The sequence below is a fragment of the Echeneis naucrates genome, chromosome 22 (genome assembly GCF_900963305.1).
Source record: "Echeneis naucrates chromosome 22, fEcheNa1.1, whole genome shotgun sequence".
Taxonomy (NCBI): Eukaryota; Metazoa; Chordata; class Actinopteri; order Carangiformes; family Echeneidae; genus Echeneis; species Echeneis naucrates.
In genome coordinates, this window is record NC_042532.1 from 16,341,567 (window position 1) to 16,358,166 (window position 16,600).

Below are 16,600 nucleotides of genomic sequence, written 5' to 3' on the forward strand. Positions count from 1 at the left end.
AAAGGAGAAAGTGACCTAACAACTGATGGGAATGGGACCATGGGCAGAGATAAATAAAGCATACTGTTGCATAACTGTATCATCAGATTAAAAATGTCCTGTGTGTCTGAAAGTGAAATTTTGAAGAAGGGGGAAGAAAAAAAAACAAGTAGAGGAGCATGTCCCAGAGGTGATTTAAGGAGACAAGTAAAAAATACAAAGTGACTCAGAAGGCCCGCAGAAGAGACAGAAACCAGAACAGTTTAAGGGCAAAAGGAGGATTTTGGATATGAGTCATCGTTGTTGCTGTAGCATCGTACTGCCGAGCTTACATGCGTGTGGTGGTGTTTTTTGTTTGGCGCAAACCTGTTCTCTTTCTGCGTGCCTCCTCTCCTCCTCTCTGCGGAGCTGCTCCATTTCCTCGTAGCGCCTTCTCTGTTCCCTCTCGTGATGCTTCCTGAGCTCACGCTCTCGCTGCTGCTGCTGTCGGAGGAACAGAAGCACAAGAATGTTCAGGATCGCTGCACACGCTGAGTTGTCTGTTTCAACACAAATTGAGAAATCCAGTCCAATCAAGTCTGGATGGATCTTCGACTTTGATATGCAGTGATGAATGTTTTTACCTTCAGCTTTGGGACTCGGCTTTGATTTTTGAATTTTACACTGATAATGAGAGGAGTTTTAATGGAGCGTTCGCACGATACAGGATGAAAAACATCCAAAGATGTACGCTCAAATGCGAGAAAATAATACATGCACTTGCTCGTGCACACTCTCAAGGCACGCGCTCAGCCCTGAGTGGAGGGGTCATGTTAGTTGAGCCGAGTCATGGTACTTAGCTGAGCGTTGGGAGGCAAACCCTGGTGGGAACCCAGAGAGAGCACACAGATTATGGGCTAAGGATTTCCTTCTGTAAGCCTGCTCTTTGGAACCAAGAGAGGGACGCTGGGGAGAGGCTGTGTGTGTGTGTGTGTGTGTATCATAGCTTCTACCAAATGCTGAATGCAATGTTTTACGTGTGAACAGCCAAAAACTGGGACAAATTATGTTGGCAAATGGGTCTCAAAGCACTTCAGAGACGACAGCGTGGTGAGCCAAACAGAGTGCTTCCATTGGCTTTTGGCATGTGACGGTACTGAGAGCAGTTGATTGGATTACAGTTATTTTCAAATTGCTCACTGATACTTTTTTGTGACTAATGAATGGTCCTAAGTGGCGTACTATGAACACGATCATTTGCAGTATCCCCGATAAAAATGGACTGAACCCTTCCGCTGAGGTCAGAGGTCATGGTTTGTGTCTGCCCTTCAAGTTCCTGACGTTTACCTCCTCCAGCCGCCGCCGCTGCTCCTTCTGCTCCTCGATGCGTTTCTGCCTCTCTGCCAACAGCAGGCGCTTGTGCTCCTCATTCTGCTGCTGCTCCAGCTGCTGTCGCCGCTGCGCCTCTGAACGCTCCTTATTGGCCAGCTGCAGGCGCAGGAAGTCCCGCCTCAGGGTCGACTCCCCAGGGATGTTGATGATGGAACTGGGACCAACGAGAAGGTGGGATGATTCGAATTTGGTGAAGAGAGGCAAAGCTCATTTCTCGAATTTGTTAGTGGAGATACTGACCTCGCTTCACCTACGTCTCTTTCTTCATCCTCCTCTTCACTACCACTGTACTCATACTCGGTCTCGTCTGAGGGGGAGCGAGAGACAAGGTAGAACGAGTAAGAGAAGGGAAGAATCATGATTAGCATTCTTCACTCGAACTACCTTTGTTCATTACTTTACCGTTCACAATTTTGACATTTCCAGATCCTCACTCCTTAAAGGCACTTTCATCTAGCCGCTTTCAATATTGTAATTTTACTGTGTGTGGTGAGGTGGAGAACATTAGCTCATAGCTCCTTCAGTTGAACTGGGGCTTAAGGCATAACGGTCGTCGAGCGCTGCCTGAGACACATCTGCACAGACTTTTCCCCCGATTGTGACAAAGTGACAGTCGCAGTAAGGCGCGGTCTGCGCCATGACGAGACATTTCTATACATCATCGCGACATTCACCCTGCAGTATGTTGTTTCTTGGACCGGTTAATGTGGTTCTTACTGACATAGCATCAGTCTATCACTCAGACACCCCGTGTGCTTCTGTGTGACGTCCTGGAGAGGAATGGAAGTCTGTCACTTTTATTTCTCGCCTCGCTGAAAAACCATTAATGTGACAGCTCGTGTGTGCCATTTTTGCGTCAGTGTGTGTATCTAAAAGTCTACTACATCTCATCCTTGCAGCTGCTTTTTTCTTTTCTTTTTTTCTTTGAGATGAGTGTTTATCTGTGTGAAAGAGCAGTTCAGCCGCGCGCTAAATGTAATGCACAGGCTTGCTGCCCTTTAAAGGTGAAAGAGTTTCACCAACTCCGGCCCTCTTTTTATACCATTTATAACCTTTAGTAAGATTAGAAGGAAGTTATTGAAATTATTTACTTTCGGTGACTTCCATTTTCTCTGTCAGTGGTGGCTGCTACTCCCTTGTAGAATTAAAATGGCCTTCGCATGCATGATGGGGTTTGAGGAAACAAAACAACCAGACATATTCCAGCTGCAAATGTAAATGCTGATCTAAAGCTAAAAGCTGTTTCTTCTTCGTTTTCATTTCTGCTGCTGATTTAAGCGTCTGGCAAAATGGTCCATTCTTGAAAATGTTATCAATTAATCGATTCTTTATATTGCGACTCTGTAATGACACAAGACGGTGTTGCCATGGCAAGTTGTTAAAATGCACAATTACAGGTGACCGAGGTGCAAAATCTGCACAGGCCATGTTAGATCGAATCACGCTGAAGATTGCATAACGAGACTGGAATGTATTGAATGCTTTCCTGTTGTACGTATCCCAAAGCCGTTGTTCATTAAGTCTCACACTTGTTGTTTGCAACAGTAACTATGGGTGTTGCCGAACAGTCCAAATCAATGTTACTGAGACAATGTTTCTCCAGTTATAGGTGTGGGTTTTAGTGTTTTAGAAGCAAAAGAAAGATTTTGAGAATGAACCGTTGATATGACACACCATCATTGTAATTTTCACTGAAACTGAACTGAAAGTACCTCATTAATGAAAGTGTTGCTCTACCACCAACGGTTCTAAATATTCACGATGAAATCCACGCCGCTCGTGCTCTCCCAAACTCACCCCTCTCTCCCCTCTTCTTCTTGGTGCGGTCGATGTGATCCTTCAGCTGGATGCGGATCTGCCTTTCGTTGGGCAGGTCCCTGATGAACGGGTGTTTGAGGAGCTGCTCTGTGCTGGGTCTCTGGGTGTGGCTCTTCACCAGGCAGCTCTCTATAAACAACTGGAACTTCTTCGACCTGGAGCCGCAGCAGACACACAAATGAAAAACTGGTCAGTGTGCTATGATATGACTGACAAATATAAGACAAATATAAACCGTAAAAATGCAATGCGTACTCACCACTTCTTCAACTTGAGTCTGGGGGCGGGGTTTCGTGGGATGAGGAAGAGGGCTCTCATTGGGTGCATGTCACACAGCGCTAAAGAGTCAAATATTACAGTTATGTGAATGTTTTGAGTTAATTGTACTAAACATTTTCCCAGCAAATAGTCAAATCCGGCTGGAGTTAGCCCTCCCTTGATCAATGCATGCTGTCAATGCCGACAACAATCTATTGGTTTTACACACACACACACACACACATTTGTTGCACCACACAATGAGAAACTCTCATCCAGTTGGAGGTAGGATACGCAGCGCTGTATTATCCAGCACTGTAACTACAAATGGAACAAAAAGCAAACTTGAGTCCTTTGTGATCATTGTGACCAATTACCTGTTGTAGCTTGGGCAAACTTTCACCAGGAAGTTGTTTTGAACTTTATTTGCAAGAGGAAAAAAAAAAAAAAAAGAAAAAAGTCCTGCTGCCACTAATCACAAAAATAATAAAAATAAAAGTGTGTGCAAGCCCCACTGGGGATAAGATTATGAATAGAGGAAACAATGCTGTCATCTTCTAAGGGTTGTGGGCAACAGCACTGCAGTACGAAAACCAATTTTATGTCCCACTCCTTGGCCTTCACTAAAATGACGAAGTGAGATGAGGAGATGCGTTGGCCTGGAGTGAAACATCGTCTGACTGCTGATCATAGTGACGTACGGTGGTCAGCCTAATAAAATGAAGTGTGGCAGGGGTGTGGCTTATTGACTGGGTACTTACGTGGCGCTCCTTCCGCCATCTCAATCGCTGTGATTCCCAGCGACCACAAATCACTCTGCAATGAGACAGAGCATAAACACAAGATGATTTAAAAAAAACAAAAAAAAAAACAACAACAACAACAACAACAAAAAAAAAAACAACAGCACAAGCAGGAGGCTGTTGAACCTTGAAGTCGTATGTGGCGTCAGGGTTCTCGTCACAAGCGATGACCTCTGGTGCCATCCAATATGGTGTCCCAATGAATGTGTTTCTCCTTCCTACAGTTCTGTCCAACTGTGCTGAAACCCCAAAGTCCACTACAGGACAAATACACACACACACACACACACACACACAGAAAAGTTTGGGTTATAATAGCAGAGTTATTTTAATGCTTGTGTCTGTCTTCTTTGTGTGGGCTTGTTTGTGTGTGCTGATGCACAAGCATACCAGAGGGCTTTAGTGGATTCAATAATGGACTCTACAGAAGAACAAATTACCCAACCTGCAATAGCTTCCCTGCTTTGAAAACACACACACACACACACACACATTAATCCCCTGCCCACTGGGCTTCCAGGGAAGAACGAGCAGCAGAGAGAGAGGGAGAGAGAGAGAGAGTCTCTTCTTCAGCAGTCTGCACCATGAAAAGTGCCACAGCCACCGAGGGATGAGTGGACTGGTATTCAGCATAACAGAAGAGAGAAAAGCCACACACACACACCTCTAAGCTTTCTGAAACCTTATACCTCCTACTGGCCATCAGGCGGGTTTGGATGGGAGACTGACCTAGTTTGACCTCTGCGTTCTCAGTCAGCAGGACGTTCTGTCCCTTGATGTCCCTGTGGATGACCTTGTTGAGATGGAGATGAGTCAGACCCTGCAGACAGCGACAGAGACGCACCATGAGGTTACACCTTCTGCAGCAATGACCGTCACCATTAATCCTGCTGGACTATGACTACCATCTCCAAAACCATGTTGACGGCTGACCGCACAGCACTAGATGCGTTACCTGTGTAGCTGACCTTGACCTTTGACCTTTTTGTTGTGTAATTTACAGATTTACAGAATAGCTGTATAGCGTAGCCGTTTTTTCCTTTCTGTGATTTTCATCATTTTGTCAGGACCATCAACCATCTAATTATTCAATGCACACAGAGATTAAACATTTCAAAGTGCTATCTGCTCATCTTTCAAATAGAAAATGCATGAGATCTTCAAAAATGTATTTTGCCCCACGTGTGAATGTTTTTGGTTTAAATCAATGCAAAATACAGTGATGCAAGATAAGATATGATGCCTTTATACTCATTTCATATGCATACACATGCATGCAAAACAAAATAACGTTCCTCACTAAAAACCCACACCTTACTAACACTAACTTGACTGTAAAGCAACTAAACAGAGGACTGTGAGACAATAGGGTGACAGAGAGAGTGAAGGTGTTGCAGCGCAAAAAAAAAAAAAGAGAGAGAGAAAGTGATAAAAGAGCGAGCAAATAGTAGTAAAGGCATTAAAAGCAGAGCCAAAGAAAGAGCAACAAAACATAATGTAAAGCAACAGGGGCAGACAGAGAAAAAGAGGAGAAGAGGGAAAAGACTAAATCAGAGGAGGGGGAGAGAAAGCGGAGACCAGGAAATAAGACGAGAGACGATGGGTGGAAAAAAAAAAAAAAGAAGAAGACATAAAAGTGCATGAAAGGAAATCATTGTTGCCACAGCTCGGAGCAGCACTGCGTCTAACTGACAAGATGCAGTGATACCGCTGCGCTCTGCTTTAGGATACAGCCTTCAGCACACAAAATGCACAAAAAACAAAACACACACACACACACAAAAAAGAGATAGTAGAGATAAGATGAAGGAGAATTCCCTGAAAGAGCCAATTCATGTCCTTACATCAGCACCAAAACACAGACAGCATCAAGAGGAAACAAGTCTTAATTACTATCAAAGACTCCAACTGTGGCATATCTAAATAAAACACTGAGGTGAACTGAGAGGTTTCATTTAGAAGAGGAACATTTTGTTCACTTTAAATCCGTATGGAAGACATAATGCTGATGATCGATCCAAAAGAAGAGTAACAATTTGTCACTGAGTCATTTTAATTTGTTCAAAAGATTTTTAATGTCCGACCTGTCCTGGATGTTTATACAGACAACAGGGGCATCCTGTTCATCTTGCTTTCTGCCTTTCTGTCTGCTGCCTGTGACTACCATGTGACTAATTTCTGTATTTTGTTACTAATTGTCTTTAATACTTGTTTGCCATCAATGTGGCAGTTGAGAGTTGTTGATCAGCTGTTTCTGTGGAACTTCTGCTTAGTCATCCAGGTTTAATTGTTGTGTATCTGCACCAGAACAAGGAAGTGATTTGAGGAAATACAGTTTGTGCCCGTCTAAGGAAGGTCCAGTGACATGTCTATTTTTATCAGTTTTAACAACCTCAACGCCTCCAGTCTGTAATCAAATTCTGATCCCTCATCTTTAAATCCTGTCTTTCATTTCAGACTCATCAAAATGCATTCTCAACAATCTCGTTTAGTTCAAGGTCGGAGCTATCAACATGGCTACTTACCCTGAGAATCTCTCTGCAGATGTAAGCGGTCCACTCCTCTTTCAGAGAATTGCCCTTGGTGTTCTTGATCAAGTCTGTCACTGAGCCGGCTCCGCAGAACTCCATGACCAGCTACACACACACAGAAACACAGACGCGGTTGATTATTCGCTGCTTGGCAATAACAAGTCGAGTCCGGTCGAGTATGCACACATTCATGCTAGAGGCAACATATCAGTGTGTCAAAAAACTATTTTTACAGATCTAGAAGTGGTGATTGTGATTATATTCAAATTGCACTTTAAATGGTTCTGATTTGCTTTTCTCAAGCAGTACAAAAAAACACTTCTATTACTGCAATGAAGGGCAAATCTTTGGAAATGTTCTGTCGATTGGTAATGTTACAATTTGATTTGAAAGCTGACTTTTGACTGTAAAATATCCTCGGTGTTATATGGTTACCCTCACTGCATTTATATTATTCCCAAGTACTGATAATGTTAACAGCCTCAAAAAAATCTGGTATCAATACATTTTTATTCATTTCCGGTGACCTGTGCGGAATAAAAAGCCATTATTCACATCATACAGAAAACACACAATATCCATGATGACATTACTGTGACAGGGTTACTCGTACAGAGAGCCGTGTTACTGACAGTCTGCCTCCGTCATTCTCTCCGAACACACAATCCACAGAGAACACAAACGGCCAGCGTGAACTGACTCAACAGGGTCACAAGATCTCATGAATAAATCAAGCAGGCCTCTTGATGCAAACACAACACGTCCTTCCTGTCCATCCCTCTACACCCCCAATCCTCTCTTCCTTTCATCCTCTTTCCCTCTTATTTTATCCTCGCCCAGCAATGCATCCGTGCAGATTTGCGGCCAAAAGTTCAGCTGGTCAGTTCTGGCTCTGCTTCAAGCTCCCCTCATCATCGCTCTGGATTACTGGAAGGGAGGAAGTTGGTGGGTAAAAGCCAAACCCCCTCTCAACCACACTTGCTGCACGAGTATTCAGACACACAAAGACAAAAGGAGCGCGCTCACATATGTGAGCAGAAAGGCGACAAATGTAAAAACGCCAACATAAAGCTCTTCCTAGCTAACGCACTCAGGGAAAATAGGGCAACAGATGAGTCCGGGGAATTATGCAGGCAGTAGATCTAGCTACTCTGTTTATATGCATATGTTTGTGTGTGTCCTCCCATTGTCGTGTGATGAATGCTACAGGATCAGAAAAGAGAAAGCGCCCTTAGATCACTTTAACACGTGATTTATAACAGCAACCAGCCAGCCAAACACTCATTCATATCCTTTTAACTTTCACACGCATGAACATGCTGGGTATATACACACACACACACACACACACACACACATATATATATTCCACTACTCCCAAACTCAGTCAGTGCGTGCATGAACAAACCCCCCACACACACACACACACACACACACACACACACACCTCTGTCACCTAAATCTAAGAGTGAGGAATCCAAAGTCACTTCTTTCTGTTCTGCTGTGTTTTCAGACTACATCCATCTTTTCTTGCTGTTCTTTTCTTGCACAAAAATACACACACATACACACACACAAACAAAACGAAGAAAACACAGAACACAGCAGTGATGTCATACCCAAAGCTGGTCATCTATGCCAGGAGGGTTTTTCTTGACGAACGCTCCATAGTAGGTGGCGATGTTCCGATGGTGGCTGTACTTCTTCAGCATATTAATTTCTGCCTTGATCTCTTCTTCTTCGTCCTGATGCAAAGGAGAGGAAAGAAAGCAGCTGATGTTATAGTCTTACCTTATTTGCGACCCCCCAAGACATCTACAATTGCATTATTGCAGAGCAAATTTGTTGATGAATATTTGTGGGTTTTTTTTTTTTTTTTTTTGCAAAGCACAAAACTGGGCTCGACATTAACCACAATAAGAAGATGACTTTTTAATTACTTTCCTTTAAAGGGTTAGCGCCACAGAGCCAAAAGCAGTAGCCTGAAACAAGTTGTTATGGTGGCAGTTGGTTTACGTAAAAATGTAATTTCTTATTCATTATGCGGAACGTCTGGAAATTATGCCTCGATTACTTCAATTTAGTGCTCGTTGGTGGAGAAAACAAAGACACTTGTTTTTAGTAAGCTGATTTTGTACAGTAGCAGGTCGTTTTCATTAGCGATTATGTGTTCGGCCTTCATCGAAATTTTCAATCATTAATTCAGACAGCCATTCAGTTTTCGTGTATTAAGGAAGATTTACGCATTAAGTCGCTTATACACACTTTCATTTCCTCATTTATTCATTTCCATACACCTCCTTGAATAAGTTCATTTCCTTCCTCCTTCACTCACTCATTCATTCATTCAGTCGTGCTCCTATCCATTCACTGATTTGCCGGTTCTTTTGCTGCTTCATTCCTGCAGACCTTCATTGTTTTTGCCGGCAGCTGAGTGCTGACAAAGAGGCGTATGTTGAGAGGATGTCTAAATATAGCTGAGATCCCCTCCTGCTTTACAGGCACACCTGAGACCACACTGCTGTCCTAATACCGCCAACTAATATTACCAAGGCAATGGGTTTGTCCTCATTTCCTCTACGCCACCTCACATGCACACACGCACACGCATGCCAACACTGACTCATCGCTCATAATTAGATGACATGGACGACGATGGTCTAATCACTTGAGATGATTTGCCATGCGTGGGTATGTGCGAGTGTACGTGTGAGCGGGTGCCACGGCTGTGTGTATGTGGATTTCTTACCCCGGTGACATCCATGACCTTGATGGCTGCCAGCTGCCCTGTCTTAACATGGCGACCCTGGTGGGAGGAGGAAGAGGAGGGAGAGACAGAGAGTAAGGACAGAGAAAAAATGTCAGCGTACTCTTCTCTCGGGAAAATGCATAATTACACAACTGTAAATCTTTGTCTTTGTCTTCCAGCCAAACGCTGTACTTTATGCACCAATGCGTAATGGACAGTCTGATAAGTGACAAACTTAATACATTCCATTGCTTTTTAAAGAATAAAACAATTCGGCATCAGTAAAATTGTCAACATAATCTGCAGCCTGCCGAATATTTGCTGGGATTTAATGTCCTTTTTAGAGACACACATAACAATTCCTCGTTCCATGCTAGTTATGGATGTGCTAGACAACGGTCAGCATTTGAACCTGTGGAAGTCATCAATGGTTTCTAACACTGCTCAACGTCTGCTTACAACATGAATGATTTTCAGAGTCGGCATTTTCCATCTGAATGCAACTTTAATCATCTCGTTTCAGCTGCCCCTGTGTTTGAGATGTCAGACGAGAGATAAGGGAGACCGATCCACAGACCAGCCTGCGTTGTGTAATATCGAGGACAGGCAGATGCCTGGGGGGAGCTGGGAGCCGAGGAACCAGGAGACTTGAAGCTGAGGGGCTAACGGAAGGCCCGAGAGGTTCATTTACAGCAGAGCATCTGTGTCTGTGATCAGCTAATGAAGCTAACTGGGCTGGAGACGCTAAAACCACTGACGGCCATTTCTTCCACCTGCCTGGACTCAACTGATTAGCACGTTACAGTCTGAGCCGAACAGCTTAGCAGCAGTGGCAGAAGCAAACAAATAAATACACACATACACACACGCAGGTAAAGACCCACATACACAAACACACCGAAAAAGGGCAGGACTGTTATAAACCAGATGGCATTAAGGCTTTGGCTCTAAAGCGCCAATGGAGGGCTTTAATGGACGTGTTGCCCCGAGAAAGAGCAAGCCAGCAAAAGCAAAAGTGAGGAGTAAGAACCAGAACCATATCGAGGCTCTTGAACTTGGTGGTTTTGTTGCTTTTCAATTCATTTGCAAGAGTGATTTTACAACAACAGGAGAGTCCCTACACCCCGCCACTGGTCATTAGTCATTCTCGCAGCTTCACGTTCAGGTTTTTATATCGTTTCAACAGATCAATTGCACCCACAGGCTCGCCAAAACTCACTTTACGTGATAAATAGCTTGTTAGTCAACGCAGGTTATGTTATTAACTGTGAAATAATGTAGGCGACTTAATAGTTTACTCGGCCCTTTACGCTCTCTGCTGATTCCAAAAAGTGGTGCTTTTACTCTTTCTGTCCCCTGGTGTTTAGACCGCATACCAAATTAAAGCCTGATTTAATAAGTTAAAGGTAAAAAAGAAAAAAAGAAAAAAAGGAAAAGCCAAAAAACAACTGCACTCACTTATCATTTGATAAATAACTAGTTCAATGTGTTTACTAAAGTCACAGCAGCGATATTGTTCAGCTGTAAGTACAATTAAAAGCTCACACATGGCATTAGACGTGTCAACAAGACAACTGACACCAACATTAGGATGACACCCTAATGTTGATCCTGATTAGGATGATGGGAGCATATTCATTGATCACTGATCTTGTGCAGGGGTTACTGGAGCCAATCCCAGCTCACGCTGAGCGAGGGCGGGGCCACCCTGGACTGGCCGACGGTCCATCGCAGGGACAAACGGAGACAAGATCAGCCACTCACACTCAGACCTACGGACAATTTAGAGTCACCAGCTAATCCAAACATGATGTCTGTGGACGGTGGGAGGAAACCCACGCTAGCTGGGACCCGAACCCGCAACCCCTGCAACAGCCATGTGCTGTCCATAAAACTTCTCATTTTAAGGAAGTCCAATGGAATTTAAAACACTTTTAAACTTGCTGATTTATTGCTAAAAAGAAAGTTAGGGTTTTGAGTATGATAATTCATTGTGTCGCGCAATGCAAACTAAGCACCAGCGAATGGTTTAACACTATGATCTTTTCACACACACACACACACACACACACACACACACACACACACACACACACACACACACACACACACACACACACACACACACACACACACACACACACACACAGAAAGAAAGAGAGTGTCCAAATTCTGTGAGAGTAAAAGAGCTGGAAAGATTGAACAGGGATTTCTCATTAGGATCAGACTGCCCCCATTCCCCGAGCACAAGGACGGGCTTTGTTGAGGACCAACAAAGGAATTACAGCCACTTACCAACCAGAGACACACGGACACACACACACACATATGCACAAAATACAAAAAGATATCTCCTTTTCACCCTTTCTACTACAGACAGAGGAACTCTTACAAACACCCACACATGTGAACACAGAGACATAGAGAGGGAGGGAAGGATAGTGACTGAGGGAGATCGAGAGTGACTAAGAGAGCAAGAGAGAGAGTATGTGTCAAATAGATGTTGAACATGGATATCATCAGAGCTGGATAAAGACTCATTACTCTGAACCACCTGACAACCTCCCTCCCTCCGTATCTCCCACCCTGTCGGAGCGGTAATATCACCCAGGCTTATCAAAGGACCATGTGTGAAAGGAGCAACGGAAAAGAATTAGCACTGCTTCTCCACTCTTCTTCATCTCCGGCTCTTTCTTTGTTTTCTGCCCGTTCATTTCTTTTCAAATCCATAGACGGCGAAAAGAGGTGGGACTCGCTTATCGAAAGAGGAAATATTTCAAGAGCGGGATAATGTGTTTAATAATAATAACAAAACAGTTCAGAATGAATGATGATTAATGACGCACCCATATGCTCTACTTTTTTTCTCTTGTCATTGCAAATTGAATTGATTTGGAGTTTGAAATGCTGACCACACAAAACAAGCAACTGCTTCTAGCTTCTGACTTTTTTACAGCTTTAAGACAGATTTAAGGAATATTTTGACATTTTGAAATTGTTCTCCTACCACTCCTAAGACTCCTACCACTCTCATGACTGTGCATTTAATATGGAACTAGAATTAAGACACAGCAATGGGATGCTGTATGGTTGTAAAGGTAGTTAGCTTTCTACTAATTTTCCTCCCACGAAGTCTCACAGAATTAATTATCCAGATTTCAAGGCGTAGCCAGAGGCTAAGCTAAGCTACCTGGCTCCAACGCCTTTCTTGACACAAAAAACACAACAATGGTGTCCATTTTCTCCCGCTGAACTACTTCCTTTCTTAAAAAGCAAAACAGTCATTAGTTGCAACCTTGATAATGATAAATGCTGATAAAAGATGATTTCGATATCACTCTCTCTCTCTGATCCGTCCCATTCAGAACGTGTTGTTGGAGCCTCACAGGCCTACTCATCCCTTCCTCCACTTGTTTGTTGACTGCTTTTCCTCTCTGACCTAGATCTGCAGTTTCTCTCTCTCTCCCCCTCGCTTTCTCTCATCCCTCTGATTCCCTCTCACTATCAAAACCTCTTAACTTCTCACAATCTACTCTGTATGCCTATCATTTTTTTTCCTCCCCTCTAAACGTCTCGCTTTCTTTTCCCCTCTCCTTGTCTCTTGTGTTCTCCGTCTCCTTCCCTCGCACGCCTTTCTCAGACCAGTGGCCTGTGAAAAGCAGGTCCTACATGAACACGACGGAGCTGAGCACTAATGCCAGCGAAACAGCGCTCAGCTTCGAGCTTGACAAGCAAATACGACACGAACCGCGGACTTCATGCAACCCCTTTCGCTTTGCCTCTGCTAAAGCATCTTGCACTGTCTGTGAAAGCACAATACACTGACATGGACCTGAGTGCCTCGGCAAAGCAAACGAAACATATATATGCTCCTGCACACGGATGCTTTCAGCTAATATTTCTCAAGCTGCTACCGTACAGACTACGTCGATCATCGCAGTGACATTTCAAATGAGGTTTTTTTTTTACGGACTGATGTGCCCAATCCACCATATTTTTCAATCCTTAATCCTGTAGAGGTATTTTTGACCAAAAATGATAGCAAAAAAACATCTGTCACTCACACACACACCCACGAGGAGCCGCAATGCCGCCAGCCCAGGTGTGTGTGAGCGATAACAGACCAAATTGACTATGTTTGCTCCGCTTCAATGGCCGCGCTTTGATGGAGGCAGCAAACTGATACCAAACTGATCTCCAATCAGCCTTCAGGCATCCACATCACGGAGGAGTCATTACTCGGTGTCGTCCCTGCAGGTCAGTGTTTCTTAAACTGCTGGATGGTTCTGGAGTTTAAAATTGACTTGGTGTTGTTTTCAAATACATCCAGCAGAGAAATGAAAAGAAAATGGAGCACGCTTCCAGAAATCCAAGACGATTTGCAGTCTCAAAAATACCTGCTGATTATTTGTAAATGTAGAGGTGAATAAGATGGGTGGTTATTGTGTTCGTGGTCTTTGTTTTTTTTTTTTTAATAAATTATAGGTTGCTTATTGGGTGGGTTGATCAGTTTCATAATACTGTTTAGAGCTCGACATTTCAAATGATTTCATGCATTTAAACAAAAATCACTTTTTCACATGATTGTATTCATTCCCAAGCTGAAAGATACTCAGTCCTTCCCATCAGACAAAAAGAAGTAAGTCACTGCAGCTTTCCCCTTTTGGAAACTTATGTACATGATTACACGGAATTGTTTGATTCATTGACTAATTGTTCCAGCTCTTTTATCAAACCCATTAAAGATTCATTACTGAAAATGTGTAGAAATAATGTAAGTGACAGTGACGCTCCCAGAGCCAAAGTTGAGATCTGAAAGTATTCAGTTAATGAAATGATCATCAAAAGGCGCTTGTAATTTATTGTTTTAGCCGCAGAAGAAAAACTTATGAGCTCTGCACAAAAGAAAGCACATTTTTGACTTGAAATGCTTTTACATTTCTTTGTTTTGCAACATATAAAGGCCTATTAATCACAAAAACTCTAGACCATTTTCCTCATGTTAAAATGTCTGATGCTGTTGTCTGTTGTGGAGTCCCATGAGCTCTGAGTCAGATAACCACTCATCATGTTGCCTGTAAGTTCCCATTGTAACTGCGGCTCTGATAACATGGTGCTATCTCATCCCTTATTTCATTTGTTCCCTTCCATGTGCAGCGTGAGGGAGGTGTCAGAATGACACTGAGTACCCCGCGTGCGGCAATTATCATCAACGCATATATGTGATTAATTGCAACAACCAAGTGACACCAAAACGCCAGTGAAGCACCAGCAGCCTGTGGAGAAAGGTTTGTCTGAGTGGATATGTGTCTTGCGATGGAGAAGAGGAGCTTGTGTGTGTGTCTGTGTGTGTAATGATTCTCTTTTACAATTTTTCTGCCACTATAAGGAGCTGAGTGTTAAGAGGAACAGACACACAGACGCTGCAGGCTGCAGAGGGAAGCTTCTCTTCATCATTCTTATGCAGTCTCATGCAGATGAGGCCACTACTACCTTAATTCAACCTGCTGGTGGATATCATGACACACAGGAATTCTTTGTGTATGTGTCTGTGTGTGTGAGAGAGAGAGAGAGAGAGAGAGAGAGAGAGAGAGAGAGAGAGAGAGAGAGAGAGAGAGAAAATGCCTCTACAGTTTTGTTTGTTTGAGTGCACATCTCTGTCCTTGCCAAGTCAATTAAACAACCCCCCCCCTCATCCCTAAGCCCCCATTCGGACACATTTACTATGCAGGACACTTCCTGTCGTAGCCTAGCAACAGTCTTGGCAGGCCAGAGTACAGTGGGCACAACACTTAAACATACACACTCAGTCAGACAACCACGAAGAGGCAGAGGACAGGGGAATAAGAGACAATTGTGAAGATATGGGTGAGTTGTTATTTAGGAGGGGGTAGAAGGTGGTCGGGGTAGAAGTGATTGAGAAATGAGGGAGTGGATGAGCAGACAGCTAGTTCGCTGAGAGCTGAATTTCACAGTGCATCTGTCCTCAGAGTCAGTCTGTGGCCAAGCTGCAAGGTCAACAAGAAGCCATCCAATTTTTTACTTTTGAAATGAACAAGCGCGCAAAAGCTCTGAACTTAAACTTAAAAATTGATCTTTCTTGATTTTTCCTTCAAGTACATAATTTAAAAGCTGAACTACAGAGACGTATGCCAGTAGTTCCACACGCTGCAACTGATGCAACTCATTTACTTCAAATCTCATTATCGGGACTACGTCCAAAAGCCAGGCCTAATTAAGATTAATTAAGACTTGCCCACGAAGTTTCGTTTTTACTCATTTCAAGAAAGAAACGATCTTCCAGAGACGTGAAACTAACATGAGACATTTAATGTGCTGAAGTATGCAAGTGCAGTTGCAAATTTGGCTTTTTGGGGGGCGCTTGACAGTGTGTTCCAGGTCCAAGTGGCATTTCAGAGCATGTGACCAAAGAGGAACATGTTGCATAAATGGAGAATGGTGTTTGTTCATCACTTCTTTAAAACCTTACTCATTTATTGCTTTACACTAATAAACTGAACCATTTTCACAGACAGTGACTAGAACCACCATGGTTCTATAACATGCGCACTCTGTTTACAAGGAAAACAGGAAGAAAAAAAACATACGTGCATGCATACACATGCACCCAAAAGTGGAAATGAATTGGCAGATTGTGTTGCAAGATCTATGTTAAATGGAAATGGGTCACGCTATAATCCTAATCTGTGCTGTCATGATAATCCACACCAACACACATACATCAGGCAAGAGGTGACTGGATGTCATCTAAGCATGCTTTTCTGGCATAAAGCCTGTCGGCATGGTAACTGTATCACAGGGGACAATTGGGCTATGGGATGCGCCCCTGGGCTTTGAATCTACACATTGTCTTTCTGTTTGTCCTAGAGGGCAGTTACTACCCCCTCCACACACACGCGCGCACACACACACACACACACACACACACACACACACACACACACACACACACTCTTGTAAACCAAATTGTAGTTCAGATGGGTGACGGTTGAAGGATGTCAGACAACCGCTGATTCAGTCTGCACCCTGGTATCAACAACCACGGGTTCTAGTTTGTCGGTCGTAAAATC

The 16,600-nt window shown here is 43.4% G+C and overlaps 1 protein-coding gene across 3 annotated transcripts in view; it reads right to left on the bottom strand.

Annotated features, from left to right (window-relative positions):
• tnika (TRAF2 and NCK interacting kinase a) overlaps positions 1–16,600 on the bottom strand; it is a 53,663-nt gene that overhangs the window by 18,886 nt on the left and 18,177 nt on the right. For 2 of the 3 annotated variants that reach the window (XM_029494459.1, XM_029494461.1), the window contains exons 3-13: positions 9,510–9,566; positions 8,380–8,505; positions 6,755–6,865; positions 4,959–5,049; positions 4,356–4,486; positions 4,188–4,242; positions 3,428–3,506; positions 3,148–3,323; positions 1,591–1,657; positions 1,306–1,504; positions 346–462 (exon numbers count right to left, since the gene is read on the bottom strand). In XM_029494459.1, the coding sequence (XP_029350319.1) occupies positions 346–462; positions 1,306–1,504; positions 1,591–1,657; positions 3,148–3,323; positions 3,428–3,506; positions 4,188–4,242; positions 4,356–4,486; positions 4,959–5,049; positions 6,755–6,865; positions 8,380–8,505; positions 9,510–9,566 (1,209 nt within the window). The remainder of the gene's footprint in view (positions 1–345; positions 463–1,305; positions 1,505–1,590; positions 1,658–3,147; positions 3,324–3,427; positions 3,507–4,187; positions 4,243–4,355; positions 4,487–4,958; positions 5,050–6,754; positions 6,866–8,379; positions 8,506–9,509; positions 9,567–16,600) is intronic. The other variant, XM_029494460.1, reaches the window with a different exon arrangement.